Source organism: Scleropages formosus, chromosome 18, assembly GCF_900964775.1.
Source record: "Scleropages formosus chromosome 18, fSclFor1.1, whole genome shotgun sequence".
Classification (NCBI taxonomy): Eukaryota; Metazoa; Chordata; class Actinopteri; order Osteoglossiformes; family Osteoglossidae; genus Scleropages; species Scleropages formosus.
Genome location: NC_041823.1, coordinates 1097938 through 1123027, shown reverse-complemented (window position 1 = coordinate 1123027; position 25090 = coordinate 1097938). Strand labels below are relative to the sequence as shown.

The following is a 25090-nucleotide window of genomic DNA, read 5'->3' as shown; positions in this document are numbered from 1 at the left end:
TTGGGGCATTGAGTATGTGTCAAACTACTTGACTATGTACTTTTGTGTTAGTGATAATTCTTCTAAAGATGCTTGCAGCAGCAATATTTCTGGGTATTGGGACACACAGTCCACACTTACTGGCACAAACTGATGTCCTCAGCTCTAGTGTTTCAAATATGGCCTTTCCCTCACAATCAAAGCAAACCTCGATTATTGCCAGGGAATGTAACGGTGCGCATGAAATGGCTGGTGAATCTACCTTCTGGCATTCTGAGTACTCCGTACAGGCCACTAATGGGACTTGTATCAGATCACGGGTCAATAATGGGGCTTGTGAGTGGCATGACTGATCGATATGGTATTACCAAGTACAACTTTCCTATCGGTCTTGGAGAGCAAGTAATTGAGTTCCCTCCTCATCATTTTCTAAGTTTCAGTTTACCGTGTACAATTTATCACTGATACTAAAGAGTTCAAACCTTGAATATCTGAAATACTAGAAAAGGTGAGGACTAACTACATCAACATGTTTTGATATTCCCCCTAATGAAGAATAAAAGAGGGGGCAAGAGGAGGGAGGATGGTCAAGAGCAATGGCTTGTTTCCTTTATGAGGATGGGTCCTGGGATGGAGGTAAGGCTGGCTGAAACTGAGCCGAGAAAAGGAGGGGATTACGGGTCTGGGGAGATGGGGTAGACCAGCTCGGGGCTGGTCAGATAGCTGTGATCCTGGGCCTACGGACGGAAATGATTTACACCATCCGTGTTATACCACGTTGGTATGTTACACTGTGCCGATTACAGTGGCACGAATTGTTCTTATAGAAGGTCATACTTAACACTGAAGCACTAACATCTTGTCTGGTGTCAAACTGACCGAGGTGCCGATGGACATGGAGCATATGACTGCTGCACTGCTGTACAGTAACCATTAGTTGTTGCATATTAATATGCAAATAGCCTGACGTGTATGCCACGTTGGCTGTGAGATGAAGGCACATCTGAGACATCCTGAGTGAAGATCTGCTAGCCTCACTGAGAATGGAATCCAGTCGTTGTACAAAGTTCTCGATGATCAAGATAAATTGTGACAACTGCTTGTAATTTGTGGATGTGTCCACCCACCCCAAACCTGACTCCTCCCCTCCCACAAGAAGAAGTGGGTGTGGTCACGGGGTTTCGGGTGAACTAGGTGTCTCCGTGGGATGAAAACAGAGCAATGGAAAGACGGGGCCATGGGATGAACAGTAACCTTAATCTGACCCTGGAGATCAGCAGGTCGCCCTCTCACTTCTGTTAGGAGACTGAAAAGAAGTTCATTCTAAGGCCGCTACTTGCCGCTGCGTAATGACGCTGTAAAGTCTGAGAGAGGCTCAGCATGTTATTCATTATTTATTTGCTAAGAAGATATTTTTATCCAGCCAGCCAATTTCTTACTTTAACATTTTCGTCCATATTTATAAGTCCATTTTTAATGAAACAAGCAAGGCTACGTATCTTTTTAAAGGGGCGCGTCCGGGAAGAGCTCCTACCGCTAAACCACATTGTCCTTTCGGTGTATATTAGCACAGTTTTAAAAAAGTGTTCTTCATTAGTGGGAAGAGAAGTTCTTTCCAGTCGTTGTTTTTCTCCGGGGTTGTCGAGGAGTCCTGCTTCCGGCTGCTCGGCGGCCCTCAGACAACAGCGTCAGCTGCGGATCTCCTCTTGGCGACCCGAGGACCGGTCCTGGTTCATATGGTAGAACCGGGCAAGTTAGCGAGTTGGCAAAGCCGGCAACACAGATAAAACGAGCTAAGGACATAAACGCCAGTTCATCATTTTCTAAATGTGATTTACACCAATAATATGAACCTTAACAGTGTGAGCGAAACACTCCTTAATGTCAGCGTTCACGACACCACTGGGGCCCGTGGGCCGCGGCGGGGGAACGGAGCCGTACACGTCACGCAGCAAGACAAAGAGGCTTGGGTTCGAGAGAGACGGACTGGACCGCGGAGGGAGGGGGCCGAGTTCGCGCCGAGCTCAGCGTAGCTGGGTCTCACCGGGCTGCCCGCACACCTAGCAGCAGAGCATTGTGGGAAGGGGGCAAGGTGGGGAGGGTGCTGTCAGCTCCTCATGTATATCTGCACTGTCTCTGCTTCTCAGCTGGCCATGAGGAGGCAGGGAACGCGCGTGCACACACACAGAGCATCCTGGCTGCCAAACTCAGTCAATTAGAATGGCACTGGAATAAGGGCAGTAGGCCTCTGTGTGTGCGTGTGTGCTTTGCTGTGTTTTGTGCTGTATTTCAACATTATTTTACATTTTTATTATGGCATATTATTTATCACTCACTCATTCACCTTTGCTGTTTGTCTTGGTCAAGGTTGTGGCGGCTGGGTGGGTACAACCTGGATGTTATCCACTCTATTATCGACAACGTGTTTATGATATACAGAATTTATTGATATATTTACCGACTGCACAAAACAATGTGCAATGTGTCTCTTTAAGATACTCATCTCCCATCACTCGACTTCATCGTTATTATGAACTAGTGTTCATCCAAGGTGTGTAACAGCGATCGATACGCTGCACTGAACTCCCTACAGCCACTCGCACAGCTGTACAACAGAACAGCGTAACACACTCACGCACACGGTTTGGCCCCTCTGCCGAGCCCCCCACCCCCATCCTCCCGTTCCTGTTCCGTCTGTATGAATGGTGACACGTGGGCTGCGGCCCCGCCGCGCTGAAAGGAGGGCCCTTTGTACCACAAGGATTAGATTACCACGCTCCATTAGCTGCTCTTAGATACAAACACGCGCGGCGCGGAGCCGAAGGACACGGAGCCGGGCCCGGATGCCGATCAGGGATAGCGCCCCTCCCGCCTCACCGCGGAGTTCCCTCCCTCGGGACGTTCCCACGAAGCCCCTGCCGTAGGACCCACGCAGGCGCTCCGTGGAGCACACACCCCGTTTACGCAGACCAAATGACTCCAGCAGTGTGAGCAAACCTTTCTCTCTCAAAGATGGTGATAAACAGAGAGATGATGTGTGACAGATGCCAAGGGGCAGAAGGGAGGACTGACGGGCGCCCCCTACTGGCCACACGGCGAACTGTTTCTCCATGGGAACGAGCGGGACGGCAACTGCGGCTCGTCCGGGGTGTACGCGTGTTCAGACGCTGCCTTGTAACAGAATCCCGGGGTGCGCCATCACATTAGATAACGTACGCGTTCTGGGTGTCACGAAAATGAGGTGTCACCAGTGAGGAAAGGGCAAAACGGTGTGACCACACACGCTGTGTCAGTAGGTGTGAAGCCGGAGGAAGAAATGTTCAGAGCGCCGGGGCGCTGCTGGCACCGCTTGAATGAGTCGCCGCCGATTAATGGGCTGAGAAGCATCTCGGGGAGACGTGTTCACCGCGTTCCTATGGAAACTGATCTTCCCCTGACTCGTTATTATTTCAGAGCACTGATTCCTCTCCCCGGTCCCATTGAATGAAGTGAGCGCGTCCGTGTGTGTGTGTGTGTGTGTGTGTGTGTGTGTGTGTGTATGTGCCATTACTGTATCAGTTTGGATATGTGTCAGTGGGGCCAAAGATCAGTAAGCTCTGTGTGTGCGTGTTGTCTTCTAACGTGTGTGAGGGAGAGAGCGAGAGGCCTTACGGAGACAGTACCGTACTGTGCTCTGACACTTTCTCCCTGGTGCTCTGGACGCTTCTCCTTCCCCTCAACAAAGGAAACGGGCAGCTCATTTGCATGCGGGCTGGGAGGAACTGGGGGAGAGGTAATCGAGTGCATGGACCCGAGGCGTTTCCTTTCCACGGCCCCTACTAGGCCCCCAATCCATACTAACAGAGGCGTCTTTGTGCCCCCCCGCCCTGCTCTCGGCCCTTTTCTTCCCGCTCGCCCGACGACGCGGCCACGCTCGCAGGAATGGCCGCTGCGGAGACGGGTCTGCTTCACAGATGGAGGAGAGGGCCTCAGTGCTCCGGTGCGAACCTCCGGAAGCGGCGCCTCAGGGGTCGCACTTTAATGAAGGCAGTATAATCTCACAACAACACACACACACACACACACACACGGGGACTGCGGTAGACTCCCCTGCACTCCTACAAACAAATGTTCATCACATGTGACTTTTACCCTTTTAATGGCTGTTTATCAACTTACATTATATTTTTTTTCTTAGCAGACACTTCACTCCAAAGTGACTATCAGCCCACACACCTTATTCACTGCGGTGACTTTGCTAGATACACTACTTACACTGGGTCACTCATGCATACATCAGTGAAACACACACACACACAATGGGTGAACCTCACCAGTATGTCTTTGAACTGTGGGAGGAAACCAGAGTACCCAGAGGAGACCCACACAGACATGGGGAGAACATGCAAACTCCACACAGACTGAGTGGGGATCAAACCCACTTCCTCTCACACCAGCCAGGTGCTGTGACACAGCAGTGCTACTCGCTGTGCCACCCAACTTAAACTGGTAGTTTGTATTACTTTATGAAGTTATTTGTGTCAGTCAGTGAAGGACTGCTTGAGAGATGTGAGGGGCCTCTTAATTAAGTTAATATCTTTTCATTTTCTTTTATCCACAAAGCTGCATGGTTTTAATAACTTGAAAAGAAATTTAACAATGTATGATCTGCGATTTGTTTTCATTCTGAAAATCAAAACAGGTAAAACAGAACTAGTAAAGCCAATTGAGAAATAAACTTCACCAGTTTCAGGGAACTAAAAGCCTCCAGTGTGGTTTGTCCCTCCTCGGCCACCATAGAGCTTAATGTTCCGCTTTCTCAAGTGAGGTCTTGTGGGAACTTTTAAAACGACAGGCGCTCGTCTATTTTGTCCCGCTGCGGACTCCGTAGAACTCGTCACGGTTCCGCTTCCTGCGTCGAGGCATTGTGGGTATTTGGGACAGAGGCGTGATTTAGCGCTTGTGAGAAACTGAGTTATAGGTTTGAATTTACTTTTTTTTTCAAAAGAACTAACCCCGTTTTAGGGTTTGAGAAGATTATTCTGGTGTTCAGTATACGATTTTGGCCGTTGGGCGGGACTCGACGCTCTATAGTCACGTTGACGTTTCGAAGAGAGCTAAGTTTTAAAAAAGTGGGGCAGCAGGTGGCGCAGTGGTTACACTGTATTTTAACAGAAGCTTAAAAAAATAGTAATTTAACAGCGTTCGTCACTTCGGAGAAGCGCGCCATGTAAATGGTGAACTGCAAGTGTAACATGGCATGATCATGATCTCTGATTCGCCAAGTTTTGTGGTCAGTCTGTCCGTCCAGTCCTACAACACACAGGTCAGGAGTTTGACCCTCGACTGAAGGATGTTTCCAGAGCTGAACAGCATCCTGAGCATCAGCCCAGAGAACATTCCCCAGGTAGAACTGCCTTCAACTGGGGTGGGGGGTGGAGCCCTTCACTTGGGCCTGTTTCCTCACCTATGGTCTGTCCTTTCACTCAGGGCCAGTTCGTTGTGCTGTCAGACCGCAGTGGCGACGCCTCCTTCCTCATTCATCACTTCCTGTCCCTGTACCTGCGAGGTGGGTGTGTGTTAGAGGAGACCTTGTGGCAGACAGTGTAAAGGGAGTAACACACACCTTTATGAATCACGCACGTTGATACGAGTGAGACGTTCATGTCTGTGCCTCTCATGACTGTCCAGCTGGCTGCAAGGTGTGTTTCCTGGGTCTGGTGCAGTCCTTTAGCCACTACAGCGCCATCGCCCAGAGACTCGTAAGTGTGTCACCTGCACCCTATTGCTGCGAGTGTGTATGTGTGCGTGCAGATCTGGTAGCGTAGTGGTTAGAGCTGCTGCTGCTGCATTTGAGTTTAAAGATTGCAGGTTGGAATCCCACCTCTAGCTGTCGTACACCTGAGCAAGGTACTTATCCTGCATTGCTCCAGTAAAATGACATAGTTGTATAAATGGGTAAATATTTCTAAGAATGTTAATACTGTAAGTTGCTTTGAAGAACAGTGTCAGACAAATGAATAAATGTGATTGTGTGTTCACGCATGCTCTTGAACATTTAAGTACTATTGTGTGTGTGTGTGTTTCAGGGCATCAGTCTCCCCCAGGCACGAGAGCGAGGGCAGTTGGTTTTCTTGGAGGGGCTCAAGGAGTCCCTGGGGGAGCTGCTCCTGGAGGATGTGGGACCTGGAGAGGGCCCCCTGGACTTCCTCAGGTACCATGACTCTGTGCGTGTCCGTCCGTCCAACCTGCAGGTCCGGTGTTGGATTTGGCCTCTTCCCTCCTCTGCATCTACCCTCCTTTGGTTCTCTTCTCTCCTGCCAGGTGTCCCCAGTCGGACCTGCGGTCCCTCTTTGCATTTGTGCGGCGTTCGGTGAGCAAGGGGGTGGAGTGGGGCCCCCCTGTGCTGCTGGTGGATGATGTGAGCGTGCTGCTGAGCCTGGGAGTCACTGTGGGGGCATTGCAGGACTTCAGCCACTACTGCAAGGCAGCGCTGTGCCGTGAGCTGAAGGTCTCCGTCACACCCACAGTCACATTGCCTTGCCCATAACCACACCCACAGCCAGATTGCACTGCCCATAACCATACTGACAGATCCACATTTTTCCCTAACCCATAACCACACGCAGACATGGCAGTATTCATAGTCACACCCGTATCAACATGAGTTGCCCAATAACCACACCCATATTTATACGGCCACACCCAGTAGCCATACCCATCTGTGCAGGCCACACCTCTACTTACGTTGCCATACTCATAACCACACCCACATTTACATGGCCACACCCATAACCACACACTTTATTTATTCTAAAATTGGTAGTTATTTTGCTACAGTAAACAAGATGACAGCAGCAGTAGACAGATATTGTAGAAAACAGTGTAGTTAGAGAAGCACACGTAGTTTCTCATAATGAAATTGTAACTGCTGGCTGCCTGGCTCTTCTCTAGGGCAACATGGTGATGCTGGTTCGTGTTGAGGAGGATGAGGAGGAGGAGCAAAGCTCTGAGCTGCTGCTCAAGGCTCTTAGCCATCAGTGCAGTCTGGCTCTCCATGTGCAGGGTCTGTCCACAGGCTACTGCAAGGACATCCATGGCCAGGTGTGTGTCCGTGCGCTGTGTGAACCAGTTAGCGGTTGACTACAGCGGTTAGACTGGAATGGAGTGGAATGGCAGGTGTCAGGAGTGAACACTATGTTCTTTTTGTGCCGTACCCTGCTCCGTCTTGCAGGTGGAGGTGTGCTGGAGGGGGGGTGCAGCCCCTACAGCCGGGTTCCAGCAACAGAAGAAGCTCTTCCAGTACAAAGTCCACGACAAGGGTGCGACCTTCTTTGCCCGCGGCACCTCCAGCGCCATCCTCTGAGTGCAGCCCGTTGTGTGCGGAATGTTGAACCCGAGGCCCATTGGGGGGGGCCGAGGGTGTGAGCGAAGGTGGCAGACTGTCAGCAGCCGGCCATTCGACTGCAGGGAGGCCATTCGGACAGGGACTGCGGGTGACTGATCTTTGCCGAGTTGCACTCTGCTACTGGGAGCACTGAGCACTTCCTGCATCAAACTCACATTTTTACAGCACGGTTTGGAATGACAGCTGTTTTCAGGACCTTGTTTCATCTTTCTTATGACATAAATTTGATTTAATATAACTTTTATATTTGGAAACAATAAAAAGGCATGTTGATGTCCAGTTTAAAAACTGCAGCCTTTGTGTGCCTTGGATGTATACCGTTAGGTGAGGATAGGGGGCGGAGTGACCAAGGAGTTGGCCGTGTTCAGGTTCATTTTGGAAAAAGTGCTTCAGCCGAAACACTTCAGTGAATATACAGGTGTGTTACAGCTGATAATAAAAGTTGTTGGCAAGTTGTGCTCTTTTCGGTGTGTGCGTCTCTGGCGATGCCCCCGAGTACAGGCTCTGAAAGCACAGGTGTGGGAGAAGGTGACACGTGCACATTCTGAGCGCTTCATCGCTTTGAGCCGGTGTCTCATCAGCGAGGCCCTCTTTTGCTGCTCTAAGAAACTGTTGGACTCTGACGTTACAGTTGACGAGCATCTGAAATTCCAGCACGCCGACATCTCCTGAATGGACACGTTGGTGTAACGCCGTGAAGACGGATCACCTCTGGCATCCTGAGCTGCTCTGTACCGTGTCCGTACAGTTACAATTTGCACCAGCTCCGTTCGCTCTGGTTTATTTTTCCTAAATGCATTTCTTTCTCTCTCTTCCAAAAAGTGCGCTGTGGCAACCCTCCAGCAGGGGGCGCCAAGAGTAAATTAAAAGTATAGCAGCAAATCACTTCCAGTTAGTGGCGTCCATGTGCTTCCGGGTCGCAATAGAGGTGTTTCCGGCTGTGAGTGTAAACGCCTCTGACATGTTATGGTGGAGGGAAGGGACGCATGTCGCGCTCGGCTGAAGCGCTGATATAAAAATAGACCCACGAAGCGGCGCTCGGAGGCCGGATCGCTGCTCCCTGCGCGGTGGAGATGCCGCGATAGGTGAGTTCGTCAGTGACCCAGCCAGTGACTCCGGGGTTCGGGTTCGGATCGGCCAGGGTTCGGGTTCGCTGGGTCCGGGTCGGGTTCCAGCAGCTCCTCCTTCCCGCTCCGCCGCCGCCGCCGGGTGTGGTGTGATGTGATGGATGGAGGAACGGCGCGTTCTTACACTCTTGTCTGTCTGTGTATCACGTGTGAGAACTCGATTGTACTGTGTTTGTTGACTGAAGGTCGCTTTTAGGAGGGAGGAAGTCACAAAAAAAAGTGTGTGTTCAGTGAATAAACAATGAATGATGAATAAACTTTTTATAAAGTTAAACTTCTAGTCTACTGGCTGCCAGGAATTAGTTACACACACAGTCAGTGAGTGAGAGTTTTGTTTCCACTCGTGCCAGTTCGTCCTAACGTGTTATAATTAGTGGTTAACTGACAAGAAGAAGAAGTGAGTTTCCGGATACGAACCTTGATTCATATTATTTATTATTTAATAACAAGTTCGTATGATAAACCTGTGACTGTTACTAATCACGACGACGGTCACATTTTTCTCACACTTAGTTTCTCCAAAGCGACTTACGCCGGTGTTAATCGTCTTACCATGATTATTTACCAGACTATTGGGTCATTTTTACTGGAGCAATTGACCTTGGCTTGGCTTGTTCAGGTACTACAGCTGCTGGAGCGGAGGTGGGATTCGAACCTGTGACCTTTGGATCCAAGACAGACAGCAGGCAGCTCTAACCGCTACAGTAGCAGCTGTCCCTGTTTGTTGCATTACGCTACAGACACAGTTACACAGCAGAGCTACAACATAACTTCATAACGTATTATAAATAACACAAGAAGTCAAGAGCACCGCTGGGCCGTACAGTAACGGCGACAGTGCGGCTCTCGGTTTCTTACAGTGAGTAGTTGCAGCGCAGCGAGACGAGCACAGCCTAAAATGTTACATTTGTTTCCCCTGCAGTGGTTTTCATACAAGACAAGGGGGTGTTATTTATAGATGTGTTTCGCTCAGCGCAAAAATGAGGAGCCTTAAACGAACTTTAATTATTTGAATTTGTATTTGAAAGTATTTGAGCTGTTAAACGGTGCAGCAGGTGATCGGTGTTACATGAGTGTTGCATCACCGGCACACGCTGTTGCCATGGCTCCGTGGGGGTGGGGGGGCCGCTTTCCTGAGGCTGCGTTTCCGAGCTGAGAGTGTGCCATGCTGAGTCTCTCTCTCTGTGTGTGTGTTCGTTCGTTCTCCTCCTCCTCCTCCTTCTGGAGGATCGAGCGACGCTTTCGTCCATTTCCTACCGGCCGTTTGCTCGGAAACCTGCAGAGCTCATCCAGCTGAACAACAGCTGAAATATATGTGCTGTGCGGGAGGGATGCGCTTCGAACCCAGGGGCGTGGGGAGGGCGGTTTGGACCACGCAACCGTACGACTGGAGAGGTACGGGTGGAGCTTGGGACTCGACCCGTGAGGAGCAGGCAGTACTTCTCGCCGCTTTGAGGAATGAAATTTAATGAAAGTCAATTCTATTAACTTCCAGAAACGGTGTACCTCAATGTCAGGAGTAAAGTGTGCGTGCGGGGGAGTGCGCACGTAGTTAGCACCGTGTTGCCACCTTTAAATAGACAGGAAAAAAAAAGTCTGTGCCCCACTTGGTCTCTCGGTTCCACCCCCAGTGACTCACAGGGTTCGTTGTTGATCAAACGCGGTCGAACACGGGTTTCGTCACCGTTTGTGGTTGTTCGCCGAGACGCTGAGATTCGGTTAAGGTTCGGACCGTAGCCACCCCTTCGTGTGGTCGGTGCTGCGAACAACCGCTTTCGCCGCCTTTTCGGCCCGGTGTTCTGAAGGTCTCGACTGGCCCTGGTCCTCACTGTACCTTTTAGAGCCGCCTCTTTTGCAGAACAGGCCCACATACCGCGGTGCGGAGGGTTGTTTACCGTGACCGGCCCTTATCTAGGAATCCGAACAGCGGAGCGCTCTGTTATCGCCGCAGCGGTGCCTTGAGCGCACGCTCCGTGTTTTCGGGGCTGAACGACGGGGTCTCGAACCCGCGCCCTTGTCCTTGTGCTCAGGTGCGCTCGTGTATCTGTGCGACTGTCTTCTGAGCGTAGAAACAAGCCTGGAGCCAGAAGTCGTTTGGTTCAGAACCCCAGAGTGACAGGTTAATAGTAGAGAAAGTGCAGTTAATGTGCGGTTGTGTTGTGCGACACAGTGTGAGACGCACTCTTTTAACGAATACATGTTAGAGCAACTGGTAGCGTAGTGTGTAGAGCTGCTGCCTTTGGACCCAAGGGTTCCAGGTTTGAGTCCCACCTCCAGCTGTAGTACCCTTGAGCACGGTACTTTCCCCAAAATTGCTCCAGTAATATTACCCTGCTGTGTAACTGGGTAAATAATTGTAACCGTCACTTTGGAGAAAGCGTGAGAGAAATATAAATAAAAACAAATTTTAAATGAACAAAATACAGGCATCATGTCGATAAACTCCTGTTCAGCACCGACTGTTGACCGGTTCAGCCCGACATGATGTTCCTCACCTTGCTCTTGACCACTGACGCTCGGCCGCGAACGCCGTGGAAACGAGTTTGGTTCCTGAGCCGCGTGATTTGGACGTGTCGCCGGTGGAGCTGTGGGCTCTCGCCGTTCTTTGGTGCACGCAGCTGAACCCAGGCACAACCCTGCGGCACTCGAGAGCTCGCCGGCTCCACGGGGAGCAGGGCTCGAGGCCCGCTTTGTCCCCCCGCTGGACGAGGGCCCAGAGCTGAGCCGCTCCCGGTGCGGAACACCGTGCGGCGTTTGAGTGGCACGGGCGCAGACTCGTGTCTCGCACCCGCGGCGGACCGGGCCTCGGTGTCCTCTCATAACCTGGTGTGGACTCATTGGAGCTGAGTGTCATCTGGGTGCGGTCTTGTCGTTGGGGTCCGGTCCGCTGGGGGGCGGGGATTGGAGAGGGGGGTTGTGTACTGTACCAATGAGCACAATCCCAGATTAGCTTGGTGACACTGTCACAGGGGCCTTGCTAAATCCCAGGACCTTGAGGGACACACACACATACGCACACAAACACACACACACACACACACTGGGCAGCAGGTGGCATGCTGACCCTACAACTGTTTTACCATGTTTAGAGAAGGTAGGAAGGGTGTAAAGGTGGCTCATCTTGTGAACATCAACTGAAAAGTAATTTACTTATTCTTTTAAGACCGCAGGTGGTAAATATACCACTTAGCGTGTGTGTGTGTGTTTGTGTGTTTGCCCACACCTCTGCACCTGGTCCTGCTCGGTTCAGCCATCCTGATGCCTCCTGGACCTCAGTGAGTTAGGTCATGCGGTCTTTCTCTGCCGTCTGGCTGGCGCGCGCACGCGCGCACACGCACATATCATGCGTTCCCCCATCCGGGGCTGCAGCCAAACGGCAGCGTGTGCCCTGTCGCTGCCGTGGGCTCTGGGGTGCTGGAATGGACACTCTGCTGCACTTACGATTTGTGCTTTTAATTTTTTAGAAACTCATTACACTTTGTAAGGCGTCGTTAAACGTTTTCTAAACGTCGGTGAAAGAAACTAAAAACTGGTGTTCAGGGCCACTGGAAGCGCACAGGAACAGCTGTGAACACTGTGGGTGTAAGTTGAAGGAAGGCGGTGCCGCACTCCTGTCTGGCTGCTCTTTGCCGAGAGCTGCCCGTGAGCGTAGACGAGTGAAGAATGCGACAAAATCGATGAACGAACGTTGAAACGATTGTGATGTGAGGATGTCGATGTGTGATGTGTAGCGGTGTGTTTGTTTTTTCCGTACTTCCTCGCCCGCGGATTCCTCGAATGATCGCTCCTCTTCCCCAGGCAGGCCGCCGGACGCCCTCGGCCCCGCGCATTCCCCTGCCCATGGCCGCCAGCTGACCCCCCGACCCCAGGATGACGGTGAGAGAGAAGCTGCGGCAGAAGATCTCGGCCGGCTTCTACTGGCACGGCCTGCTGTGCGCCTCCTACCCGGTTCCCATCATCCTCTTCACCGCCGTGTGTATTCTGACCTGCTGGTGAGTTCACGAGAGAGAGGGTGTGGAGAAGAAACACAGCCAGGGCCAGTAGGTGGCGTGCTGGGTAGAGCTCTCACTCTGCTCCAAGGACCCAGGTTCACGTTTGAATTGATACAGTACAATGGACCCTGCTGTGTAAAAGGGTAAATCGGGGTACAAACCACTGAAGGAAAGCTTCAGATAAATGAGTAGTAATCAATATAGCAGATGTGGTGGCACCAGCAGCAGCGGCCTGTGTAACAAAGGCAGTGAGAACAGGGTGGCTGGGTTGTGGCCCTCGGGTCGTTCCTTGGTGAGGCAGGTGACCCCAGAGATCCGGCAGTCACTCGGCTCACGCGCGCCGCGTTTACCTTTGTTTCCATGGCAACGGTCACTCCCCGCCTCCCTCGAAGCCCCAACTGCTCATTGCGGCTCTTGAGGCTGCAGGGTTGTGGCCCGGGTTCGAATCCTGTCAGTTTTACACATCTCTCAGTGATGGACATGGCTGCGTGACACCTGTGTGTGTTTGTGTGTGTGTACACACATGCGTGCACTCAGTCTCTCTCACTCTCTCACACACAAACGCGCACGCGCACGCGCACTGTCTCTCTCCCCCTCCTGCTATGCCCCCAGCTACCCCCTGCTGAAGCTGCCCCTTCCTGGAACGGGGCCTGTCGAGTTCACCACAGGGGTGCGAGACTACATGGTGCCCCCCCAGGAGCCCAGCGGAGACCCAGGAGAGCGTCCTGACTGGGTGCGAATATTGCGACAGTGGGCACATACACACACACACACACACACACGCACCCACCTAGTGCTCCCATGCAGCTGCCTGTTGCCCCCCTAACCCCCCTTGTTTCTGCCCTGCAGTACCGGGGCCCCCCGGTAGCCTACATCCAGCAGGTCCTGGTAAAGGCCGCCGTGTCGCCCTGGGATAACAGGCTCGTACCTGTGGACGCCTTCCGCTCTCCACTGGGTCGTGTCTTCTCTCTACTCGACGAGATCCGCAACCATGTGCACTCAGACAGGTAGCTCCGCCTCCGCTCCTCTGTGCGTGAGAAGCAGCTCACATGACACACGTGTCCCACACGCTGTGCGCACGAGGGACACGGAACCCTCTCGTTCGCTGGCTAAACTGGCTCTCGCTCGCTGTCTCATCTCCCCTACTCTGCAGTTCTGGGGTTCGAAGCCTGGAGGCGCTGTGTTTGCAAGTGACGGACTTGTTGCCGGGGTTACGGCGCATGCAGGCCCTTCTCCCTGAGCACGGCTGCCTGCTGGTCTCCCCTGGCAACTACTGGCAGAACCAGCGAGAGCTGTTTGACTCGGACCCGGACCTGCTGAGGACCGTTCAGCAGTACGAGCCTAAGGGGCTGCACACGTCTGCCACGCTGAAAGGTATGGATCGGGGTGTGTGCCCATGTATGTGCGCGTGCGTGTGTGTGTGTGTGTGTGTGTGTGTGTGTGTGTGTGTGTGTGTGTGCATCCCGGCTCACCTGTTGGTTGCTCTCTGCAGACCTGCTGTTTGGCGTTCATGGCAAACAAACGGGAGTCAGCCTGAACAGCAGGAACCGCGTGGTCACCTACACCATCACCATGGCGCTGCGCCACTATGACGTCAGGTCGGTGCACGAGTCGCTCACACACTGACTGCCGTTGGCCGTAGCTCCTGCGCCCAGTGCTGTTGCTTCTCCTCCATTGGTTCTGAAACACTATTTGCTGATTTTCAGTCTAATGTTGTACATTGGCTCCTTCTTCTTCCAAACTGTGAGGGTGCGAATTTTCAGAGATAAATAATTAAACTGAATGTTGCAGCTCCTGTTTTTTTCTTTCTCCCCTGAGCTTGTTTCTGAAGTTTCTCTCCAGCAGGGAATGTGACATTTTTTACTCTGCGAGCCAGCAGGTGCAGTAAAGAGCTGACAGCGAGAGGAGCTGTGTAGGACCGCCTTAATTTCTCACTCATACAGTGTTTACAGCTCCTGTCCGGTGTTCCTGAGTGTCTCTGACTGGTAAAAAGACGAGGAACGTCGATCGTGTTTATGGGATGGATCGGTCGTCAATGAGCGTTGAACAGGACTTTGTGGAGACGGCAGATTTTTATCTGCAGCTGTTTGTTTACTTTTAGGTGTAGCTGTAACAAGTACTTGTTAGAGAGTAAATGGAGCCTCTGTGTTAACTCGAGAGACACTCAGTTACTAAGCGAGGAACGGAGAGACTTGGGATGCGACCCTGAGGAGCTGCTGTGTTCTGTTTTCCGGCCCCAGGTTCCTGGGCAGCCTGCGCTCGCGCCTCAAGCAGCTGCATCCCTCAGCCAACTGCAGCCTGCGGGAGGAGCACATGGTGCACGTGCACTTCAAGGAGGAGATCGGCGTCGCGGAGCTCATCCCCCTCGTCACCACCTACATCATCCTCTTCGCCTACATCTACTTCTCGACACGTAAGGAGGGCCTCTGTGGGCCTCTTTGTTCGCTCGTCTCTCTCTTCTGCCGATGCTCCTCACCATTCACACCCCCATCAGTCCACTGGATTGTAGCTGCAGGCTGCCAGATGGGTGGAGACCACCATTAATGGACCATGGCAGTCTGGGCTGAACCGGAGCCAGGGAAGAATGAATCTGTGCCTGTGGTGTGTGTGTGTGTATGCGTGCGCACGCGAGCATGTGACCTGCTGCTCCTCTCTCTCCCCACAGGGAAGATCGACATGGTGAAGTCCAAGTGGGGTCTGGCTCTGGCCGCTGTGGTGACGGTGCTCAGTTCGCTCCTCATGTCCGTGGGCCTGTGCACGCTCTTCGGCCTCACACCCACACTCAACGGGGGGTAAGACTTGGACCTGCCCCCTCTCACTGTGCCCGCCCCATGCCACAGGGCTGCCAGCTGTCATTGGCTGTTTAATAGCTGAATATGAGGTGCTGTCTGTATACAACCAGTATTCCACAGATGCAGTAAAAGAATATAATGAACTATATGTGAGAGTTGAAATATGATTTTTATTTTGGTATTGAGATATCAACATTTTTTTGTGTTCTTTTTGAGTAATTGAGTAATTATGGGGCAGCACGGTGGCACAGCGAGTAGCGCTGCTGTCTCACAGCGCCTGGGTGGTGTGTGAGAACATGGGTTCGATACCCGCTCAGTCTGTGTGGAGTTTGCGTGTTCTCTCCGTGTCTGCGTGGGTTTCCTCCGGGTGCTCCGGTTTCCCCCCCCCAGTCCAAACACGTGCTGTTCAGGTTCCCCTTAGTGTGTGAGTGTCACAGAGAGAGCGTGTTTCACTGGTGTATGGATGAGTGACCCAGTGTAAGTAGTGTCTCTAGCAGTGTAAGTCACCTTGGTGAATAAGGGGTGTGGGCTAGTACACTCCATAGTATCCGTTGTAAGTCGTTTGGAGAAAAGCATCTGCTAAGCGAATAAATGTAAACGAATTAGTTTTTCTGAGTTGTCACCAATTATTAGATCTTAATGGGTGTAAAACTGACTGTCTGTGAAATAAAGAGGCTGAAATGTTTGAAAATAAATAAGTTTAATCAAGACTGTTATTCCACCCATATTTAGATATATGCAGCTTAAGGTACTGATTCTGCCATGAACCAGAGGCAGAGGAAACATAAACAAGTAGGGCACACACCTGACCCACACCTGCCCCTGTTCAGGGAGATCTTCCCCTACCTGGTGGTGGTGATCGGCCTCGAGAATGTGCTCGTCCTCACCAAGTCGGTGGTGTCGACCCCTGTGGACCTGGAGGTGAAATTGCGCATCGCCCAGGGTGAGTGCAATGCGCGTGTGAGGAATCCGCTGCGGACACAGACACACAGAGCAGTGTTTGATCTCACCCCCTCTTTGCTGCCTCCTTGCTGCAGGGCTGAGCAATGAGAGCTGGTCCATCATGAAGAACATGGCCACTGAGCTGTGCATCATCCTTATTGGCTACTTCACCTTAGTTCCTGCCATCCAGGTAGCACCCGAGCTGTCACAGTTGTGTGTGCGTGCGCGTGTGTGTGTGCGCATGCACACACGCACCGGGCTCCTCATTGAACCTTCTGTCTCTTGCAGGAGTTCTGCCTGTTTGCTGTAGTGGGTTTGGTCTCCGACTTCTTCCTCCAGATGCTCTTCTTCACCACAGTTCTGTCCATCGACATCCGCCGCATGGAGGTGAGTGATTCACCGCAGTGTCTGGGTGCGGCTGAGCTTTGCAGCTTGGGAATGGGTCGGATCCCTCTGGGGGCTGGAATCCGTGCCCTGGTTCAGTCTCCCCCTTTGTGTGATTGTTGCTCAATGCTCTCTGCCCCTCCCTCAGCTCGCGGACTTGAACCGTCGCCTGCCTGCTGAGGCGGGAATGCCCCCTGCGAAGCCGGGCCCGCTCCGCCCCCGGGAAACCCCTCCCCCTCCGCGCCCCTCCCCCCACACGATCACCCTGCAGACGCCTGCCTTCCGGAACCTGAGGCTGCCCAAGAGGCTGAGAGTGGTTTACTTTCTGGCTCGCACGCGGCTCGCGCAGCGAATCATCATGGTGAGGTTTAATAATATGTTGCCATGGTAACGGGCCAGCCGGGACCGCCGTCCGCATTGTATCGGGTGTGCTCACTCCGGTGTGTCCGTAGGCCGGCACCGTCATCTGGATCGGGATCCTGCTCTACACGGACCCGGCAGGCCTGCGCACCTACCTGGCCGCCCAGGTGTCCGAACAGAGTCCTCTCGGGGGGGCGGGACTGCCCCACCTGGCAGTGGCCCCCGTCTTCCCTGGCGGCGACCCCACCGGCACTCTGAACGTTCTGCCACAGGCCGACCCCACCCCGGCGCTGTCCGAAAACTTGTCGCAAGGCCACGCCCCCCCCGGAGCTGGACCCCATGCCCCCCCCCATCCCGCAGATCAGCTGGGGTCCCGAGGACGAGGAGGGCTGGAGGCGCCTGTCCTACCGCCACTGGCCATCGTTCTTCAGCTACTACAACATCACGTTGGCCAAGAGGTGGGCGTGTCCCCCCCGCGCCCGACCCCGAGAGGTCCTCTGCGGGAGTCTCCTCTTCTCAGCTCCGTGTTCTGCATTGTGAGTCGCATGTTCTGTGCCGCAGGTACATCAGCATCCTGCCCGTCATTCCCGTCACTTTTCACGTGACCCCTCGGGAGGCCCTGGAGACACGTCACCCTCAGGACACACGCCATGCTCCACCCCTGCAGACAGATCCCTCCCCTAACGCCCTCCCCCACGGGGCCCCTGTGCAGACGGACCTCACGCTCTACAAGTCAGTCCCGCTGTTTTACTTATTTACATTTACATTTATTATTACGTTTAGCAGATGCTTTGCTCCAAAGCGACGTACATCTCAGAGGATACAATTTCTTAATTACATTAGGAGAAAGAGACATAGCTGGAGATGTGATTAAGTAAACCTGCTTTGTTTCTTTCCACTATATGCACCAATGTTCATCACACAAGTAGCTGCATAAAACTCAGAATAGACGAATCCCGCTCATCTTCCTACATTATTTTTTTTTTTTATTTTTAAAAGATTTACGTACAGTACAGGAGTAGCGGCTGTGTAAAGGCTTATTCAGGCATGATCGTAAAGTTACGGTGCATGAACATTTACACCTTACGTGACCTTAAGAGATGATGAGCAAAGTGAGTCTGGAAGAGGTGAGTTTTCAGACCCTTTTTTTTTAATGTGGACGGAGATTCAGCAGTTCTGAGTGAGAGGGAGAGGTCGTTCCACCACAAGAGAGTCACAACCGAGAACCTCAACGCTTTACTTTTCGTGTGCGGGACCACCAATCGAGCAGAAGTAGACGACCGAAGGGGTCTGGTTGGGGTGTAGCGGTTGCTCAAGTCTTGTAAATATCTGGGAGCAGTTTTACTGATGCATTTGTAGCCAATAACCAGGGTCTTGAATTTGATCCGGGCGGCTACAGGAAGCCAGTGCAGAGAAATGAGTAGAGGAGATTGAACCGTCCCCCCGTGAGCCTGTGGCGCTCTGGCTCAGTCCCCTAGCTCTTGCTCTCCCTGAGAAACCATGTGCAAAGCACTCATTTACCTTGTTTTTAACCGCAAAGTCTTGTTGAGTACATATACAGAGTTGATACGTGACCTCTTTAGTCTCCAAGGCAACAGATGATGGTAAAGAGCTATGAAGCAGAGTAAGGTGTGATGCCGCCTTAATTCAAATCACTTCCACAGTGTTTACAGCTTGTATCTCCTGTTCTAGGGTGTGAGTGATCAGTAACACTGGCTGCTAATGTAGCTGGAAGTCAGTAGACATGTTGAAGCCGTAAAAATTATTTTTATTTAATACAGCTTAAGGAAGTCTTTGTGCAGAACCTAAGTGACAAACCGTTTGAGGGACGTCTGTGTCGTCGGCCCTCTGCTGGTGTCGGCGTGACGTTGGATTTGTGACCAAAGTGAGTTACTGTGTGTGTCTGTGAGCCGAACGTGTTTTTACAGCGACCTCAAAGTTCTCCGGCGAACGTTGTTTGCGGTGCCATTTTAGGCCCCGGCGGTGCGCTCGTCTCCGGTGCGGTCCGGCGGTGGAGCCGTCGATGAGAGAACCCTCACACCTGTCGGAGGTGAACGGGGGCAGCGCGCCCTGCGGTCGGCCTCAGGGTTATCTGAGAGGGAAAGCGGGAGTCTTATCGCACTCTCTCTGTTGTGCGCCACGTGACACATCGACTCTCCGGCTCGCTGTGCTTCCCTGCCTGGAGCCGATTGGCTGTCGGCCGACTCGTAAGATGTCCGTAGGTCCATCGTTTTATCAGTGGGTCAGTGGTTGAAAGTTTACTTCCTTCAAAGTGCAGTTTTTCTCAAACTTGTCAAAGGTTAATTTTTCCCAGTTTAAAAGCACAGATGTGAGATGGGGGTGGGGGGGAACACTACGGGTATTAAGAGCAATGAAAACTGTTACAAGTGCCGTGTGTCTCAGTGGCTGATGGGTCAACATTTTGAACGTGGAGTCTTCCGCTCCGTAGGTGCGTCCGTCTTTGACGTTGAGTCCCAAAGTAACTAGGAGCCATCGCCTGGTGAAAATGTGACCGTTCAGGAGGGACCCGTTTCGCTTGCGCGGCAGGTTTGCCGGAGAGCCGAACCCCTTCCGCTCCGGGGTCAGCTGTGCAAAGGGTGTGTGTGCAGTTCCAAAATGCTGCCACAGGAGGGTGATGAAGAGTGATGAAGAACATTTGAAAAGACAGCTGTTCGGTGGAGGTCAGATTTGAGGGGCCGCAAGCGTCTCTGTACCGCGATGAAGAGTCGTTCACTTTGTCTCATGGGGTGTTTGAGATTTTCAGGTGACAAAGTGTTTCCTGCTTTAATAGATCAAAGTATTTCTGAAACAAATGTATCGTGAACCTTTGTGTGTGGATGAGTAAGTGGTGTCCCCTCTTGTGCTCGTACATTTGTACTGTGATGATGGAAAAATTATGTTAATCAGCTGCCGTTTGAATGACGGAGGAATTTATTTTTGCTTCTTTCAGCTGAATGCAGGTGTTTTTCTTAATGACTGTCAGCTCACTTTCAGCTCCAATGAACCTTTCGATCCATTGATTATCTCTTACGGAGGAGGTTTATTACGTTTCAGATTATTGTGGTGCCATATAGATATCTGAGGAGACTGATAATATTGCCACAGTTCAGCAACGGTGAGATGTGCAGTTGAGTGCTCTCTGCCTGTTGTAGAAATAATATAAGCACTTTGGCCAGTGGACCGAGGACTGTTTTGTGTGGAACCCCTAATGTCTCACGTGACAAAGAGCTCTTCCGGAAAGGTCAGTGTCACACAGTGTCTTCACGTTCATATAATGTTTATAATGGCATTTAGGTGACCTTTCTGTTCCTAGTTGGTGATGATGGATCCATAAATGAATGGATTTAATAGCTGGAAACGGGGACCCTGATGCCGTAGTGTTTCTGCATGTTGCTGCGGTTCTTTCCCGAAACTCTTCTCTCACACTTGCTGCTCACGTTTCCATGGGAGAGGTGCCGGTTTGTGAAATGAAACACCTCATAACTGGATTCCCCAGTTAATCATTAGTGAGGAAAATACCTTCTTTATGTCCAAGATTGATCTTTGTGTCCTGGGTTTATCGCCCACAAAGTGCATGCAGGTTCTGGGTTCCAGGTCGATTCTGTAGGTCTGTTTCCCTGTTTGACATCTTTGTGACAGTTACTACTGTCTACCGCTACATCCATGTCCAAACTCAACACCCAGGAGCTGTGAGGCACCAGTGCTACCTGCTGTGCCACTGCATTGTGGCATTTTAACTCAGGGCTGAAAAGGTGCAAATTGACGATGATTCCAAAGAAAAGTCTCTGTGGAGAATCCACAGGAGAACATCGCTGAACCCTGACAATAATGTACTGACCGGTGGGGGGGGTAATAGACCTGCTCTCGTTCAGTAGGTGCAGTGGATAGGTCTTGTGTGTGTGTGTGTGTGTGCGCGTGCGCGCGCACCACACTTATTCGCTCAGGTGAGCAACACTAAATGATCACTAGGTGGAGTTTTGACACTTTTGGGTTGGACTGTTACACTACGAATTTGCAGGGGATGAAGTAACTGAGGATCTGTGAGCAGAACTCGTGTGACTTTAGCTGTATGTAGGAGCTGCCCGCTCGTGTCTCTCTGCTCTGATCCCACTTTTGCTCCCCTCCCTCTCCCCCAGGGTGGCGGCTCTAGGCCTCGCTGCTGGGGTTCTCCTCGTTCTTCTGCTCTTCTGCCTCTATCGCCTGCTCTGCCCACGCAACTACGGGCAGAACGGGGTGCAACACGGGCGCCGGCGGCGCGGAGACCTCCCCTGCGATGACTACGGTTACTCTCCCCCCGTGAGCGAGATCTCGCCGCTGCTGCTGCGTGGCCACAACATGGTATGACACACACACAGACGCCCATACACTGGAACGCACCGAACACAGGTACCCCTCCGCACGTGTGGGGTGTATGTAAGACAAGGTGTGTGGCGCTGTGTGACCTCCTCTCCGTCTGTCCGTCTCACCCCCCCCAGGATATCGAGTGTCTGGCCAGCGATGGGATGCTATTGGCCAGCTGCTGCCTGGCAGGACAGATCCGAGTGTGGGACGCACAGACCGGAGACTGCCTGACCGTCATCCCCAACCATGGGTAACACATGCGCGCACGCGCACACGGGCTTTTCTGTGGAGTTATGGCTCAGAGTTGTGCAGCAGATGTGGTCACATGATCCAGACACCAGGTTTTCCATTAATAGACGTTTTGTTTTGAACAAAAGAACCTAAAATAACCCTTTAGGCAACAAAACCGACGACACCCTCCAAACACCCACCCACCCAGACCAGCTGCCCCCCCCCCCGTGGTCCCTATGATGGCCCTTAAGTGTCCTCAGCTGCCATGATTGCATGATTGTTGAGTTGGGGGGGGAATCACTGGGAGCTGTCCATTCAGCATATCCCACCTCTTACCTGGTACGCGCCCCCCCACCCAGGAGTGTCCCATTTCTACACCACACCCTTTCGGAGGGGCGAAGGAGGAACCAAGGGAAAAGCAGTCAACTAAGAAATAAACCCCCACACCCCCTAGAGGTACACCTGCCCTGCCCCCCCCCCCGCCCCAGGAGTAAAGAGGCCACATAACCTCCTGGCTCCTGTGTGCGGTTCTGCCCGTCTGGTTTTGCTTAAATGGTTAATTTGTCACAAGTGCTGCTGCTCTTATGTATTCATCACAATGACAACGATTCTTCTCTCTCTCTCTCTCCCCCCCCCCCCATCCCCAGTCTACGCAGGTGCAGCAGCAGTGGGGGCTGGGAGCACCGAGACGGCTGGGATGCAGGCGCTGTGACTGATCTGGAGACCCTGGGCGGAGCTGAGGGGCAGGATGCGGGCGGGGCAGGGTACCCCGTGCGCAGGCGGGCGGCGCCCTCGAGACCGACGCTGTTCGGGGACCAGCCCGACCTCACGGCGCTCATCGACACGAGTTTCGGCCAGCAGCCCCCGTCCCAGGCCCCGTCCGCCTCCTCGGGGTTCGACTTCGGGGGGCTGGTGGAGCGCGCCTACCTGGAGCACGAGCCCTCGGTCAGCCCCGTGTTCTCGGCCCCGCCCCCGCAGCCTGTCCAGCGCCGCCGCAGCCTGGGGGACCAGCCGATGGCCCCCACCGACTGGGACAGTGCCGTGTGGGCTCTGGAGCTGAGGGGCAACCTGATTGCGGCGGGCAGGAGCAGCGGCAAGCTCGAGGTGTGTGTGCGCATGCGTGCGTGTGTCGGTGTTGATGCTGTGTTTCATGTGCTGATGGCGCATGTCAGCGGTGACTGTGCGTGTGAATGGTGATGGTGTGTGTCGGTACCCTGTGTGTTAATACTGATGGTGTGTGTTCTCCATTCTTCGCAGCTGTGGGATGCCGTCGAGGGCAGTCTGCGCTGCAGCAATGAGGATGGTGTGTCTGGGATCACAGCTCTGGCCTTTCTCAACAACCGGTAACTTTGTTCTCTGTTCACGCGACTGTAACACACACACACAAAGCATCCAAACGCTTTTAAAAGGCCCTTGAAATTACGTGACACAAAATGTAAGATGCTGTCGTCACCACCAAACACACATCCGTAACAAACTTTGAGTACGAAGGAAACAAAGGAAGTTGTACCAGAGCAGAAGAAAACAGTAAATGTAAATGAAAACTCAGAAACAGCAAAATTCACATAACTGACAGGATCCATGTTCCTTAAATGTCCTGGCAACATAGCACAGTAGCACAGACTTACTTTACTCTCCTTAGCTTGCTCACTGTGTCTCCTGCCCCCTCCAATGGATGTTGTCAATATGTGTCCCAGAATCGTGGCGGCGCGGCTCAACGGCTCGCTAGACTTCTTTACGGTGGACATCAACAAGCCGCTGGGCCTGCTACAGTACCGCGGTATCTTCTCTTTCCTGCATCCTCTTTAGATGAAACATTCCTGAGAGGGTTCGCATGTATCAGATTAGTGTCTGTGCCTAGGTGTGTGCTCTCACTGTGTGTGTGTATTCACAGGGGGCCCTGGGCGGGGCAGCATGCCACCCTCCCCCTGCTACAGCAGTGACGATGTGATCAGCTGCCAGCTGACACGCTCTGTACAGTGTGCCCACCAGAAACCCATCACTGTACTGCGGGCGGCTGCCGGTCGGGTCGTCACTGGCAGCCAGGACCACACGGTCAGGGTGAGTGTATTTGCAGACACACACACACACACATATACTAGCAGAGAGGTGCTCAGCTTGACCCCCGCTCTGGATCTCTCTCAGGTTTATCGCCTCGAGGACTCCTGCTGCCTCTTCACCCTGCAGGGTCACTCAGGGGGCATCACCGCCATCTACATCGACCAGGTTGGTGCACATTCTGTCCCCACAAGGGGGCACTAACTGGTCCCACTCCTGCCAGAATCACAAATTGGAAGGGCCTTATTGCTGCACTCTGACTGGTCGTGATTCTGCCTTTCAGACCATGGTGCTGGCCAGCGGGGGACAGGACGGCGCCATTTGCCTGTGGGACGTGCTGACAGGCAGCCGGGTGAGCCATGTGTACGGTCACCGTGGCGACGTGACCTCGCTTGTGTGCACGACGTCCTGCGTGATCAGCAGCGGCCTGGATGACCTCATCTGTATCTGGGACCGCAGCACGGGCATCAAGCTCTACTCCATCCAGCAGGTGTGTGTGTGGGTGTGTGTCTGTGCCAGTGCCAGAGGTCCAGTCGTGATGATGCTCATCGTGAGCGCTGTTCCTCCCCACCCCAGGAAGTAGGCTGCGGCGCCAGCTTCGGCGTCATCTCGGATAGCCTGCTGGTGACAGGTGGCCAGGGCTGCGTCTCCTTCTGGGACCTGAACTTCGGGGACCTCCTGCAGACCGTGTACCTGGGTGCGAGCAGCGAAGGGCAGGGGGTGCGTCAGCTCGTCGTCCTTGACAACGCCGCCATCGTGTGTGATTTCGGCAGTGAGCTCAGCCTCGTGTACGTGCCCTCCGTGCTGGAGAAGCTTGACTGAGGGCCTCGAACCTCTGCCGATTCCTCTTGTGCCGCACGCTGTCCTGTGCCGGGGAGCGGACCTGGGGCGGAGCCTCGGCATCACCACGCAGTTCACTGGTATCCGTCGCCCACTTCCTGTTTACGGAAAAAACCGACTTGAAGCAGGAAGTCCTAGCTGCTGTGATGATGGTGGAGCATTTGGGTTGTGGGTTCAAGTACTGCCATCGGTCGCTCTGGTATCAACGAGGCCCACATGGGCTTGGAGTGATGGAGTGTGTGTGTGTGTGTGTGTGTGTGTGTGTGTGTGGGTGTGGGTGGGTGGGGGGGGGGCACAAGAAGAACGTGAGTGTAGTACCATGGGGCAGGGTAGTATTTTTAAAGATTTCTCTAATTTCTGTTATTCAGGACTTCTGTGGGGATGAGGGGGAGGGTCACACTGCGGAGCAGAGGAACCTGAACCCTGTTTCCATGCCCCCCCCCCCGAAAGACCCCTCCCAGGATGTTCAGAAAATTCTTATCACCAGTAGATGTAATGAATGAATCATTATGCCACCAGGTGCCCACCATATTAACAGCGAGTAGCGCTGCTGTCTCACAGCAGCTGGGTGGTGTGAATGGACATGGGTTTGATCCCCGTTCAGTCCGTGTGGAGTTTGCATGTTCTCCCCCTGTCTGCGTGGGTTTCCTCTGGGTG

The 25090-nt window shown here is 52.9% G+C and overlaps 2 protein-coding genes across 2 annotated transcripts; both read left to right on the top strand.

The window, feature by feature from the left end:
- Window positions 1–4866: 4866 nt before the first annotated feature.
- Window positions 4867–7879, top strand: elp6 (elongator acetyltransferase complex subunit 6). The gene is made up of 7 exons (XM_018734568.2): window positions 4867–5365; window positions 5449–5527; window positions 5650–5720; window positions 6048–6172; window positions 6283–6469; window positions 6913–7062; window positions 7193–7879. The coding sequence occupies exons 1-7, from the start codon at window positions 5312–5314 to the stop codon at window positions 7322–7324; spliced, it is 798 nt and encodes a 265-aa protein (XP_018590084.1). The 5' UTR covers window positions 4867–5311; the 3' UTR covers window positions 7325–7879.
- Window positions 7880–8297: 418 nt separating this feature from the next.
- Window positions 8298–24677, top strand: scap (SREBF chaperone). The gene is given in 24 exon segments (XM_029245906.1): window positions 8298–8451; window positions 12292–12485; window positions 13098–13218; window positions 13335–13492; window positions 13639–13859; window positions 13978–14083; window positions 14726–14898; window positions 15151–15277; window positions 16108–16220; window positions 16315–16409; window positions 16508–16606; window positions 16752–16964; window positions 17056–17300; window positions 17302–17421; window positions 17525–17695; window positions 21100–21301; window positions 21439–21554; window positions 22183–22639; window positions 22793–22878; window positions 23233–23315; window positions 23430–23596; window positions 23681–23761; window positions 23877–24083; window positions 24170–24677. Coding segments are annotated over 23 exon segments (3729 nt in total). The 5' UTR covers window positions 8298–8451; window positions 12292–12363; the 3' UTR covers window positions 24416–24677.
- The last annotated feature ends 413 nt before the right edge of the window (window positions 24678–25090 follow it).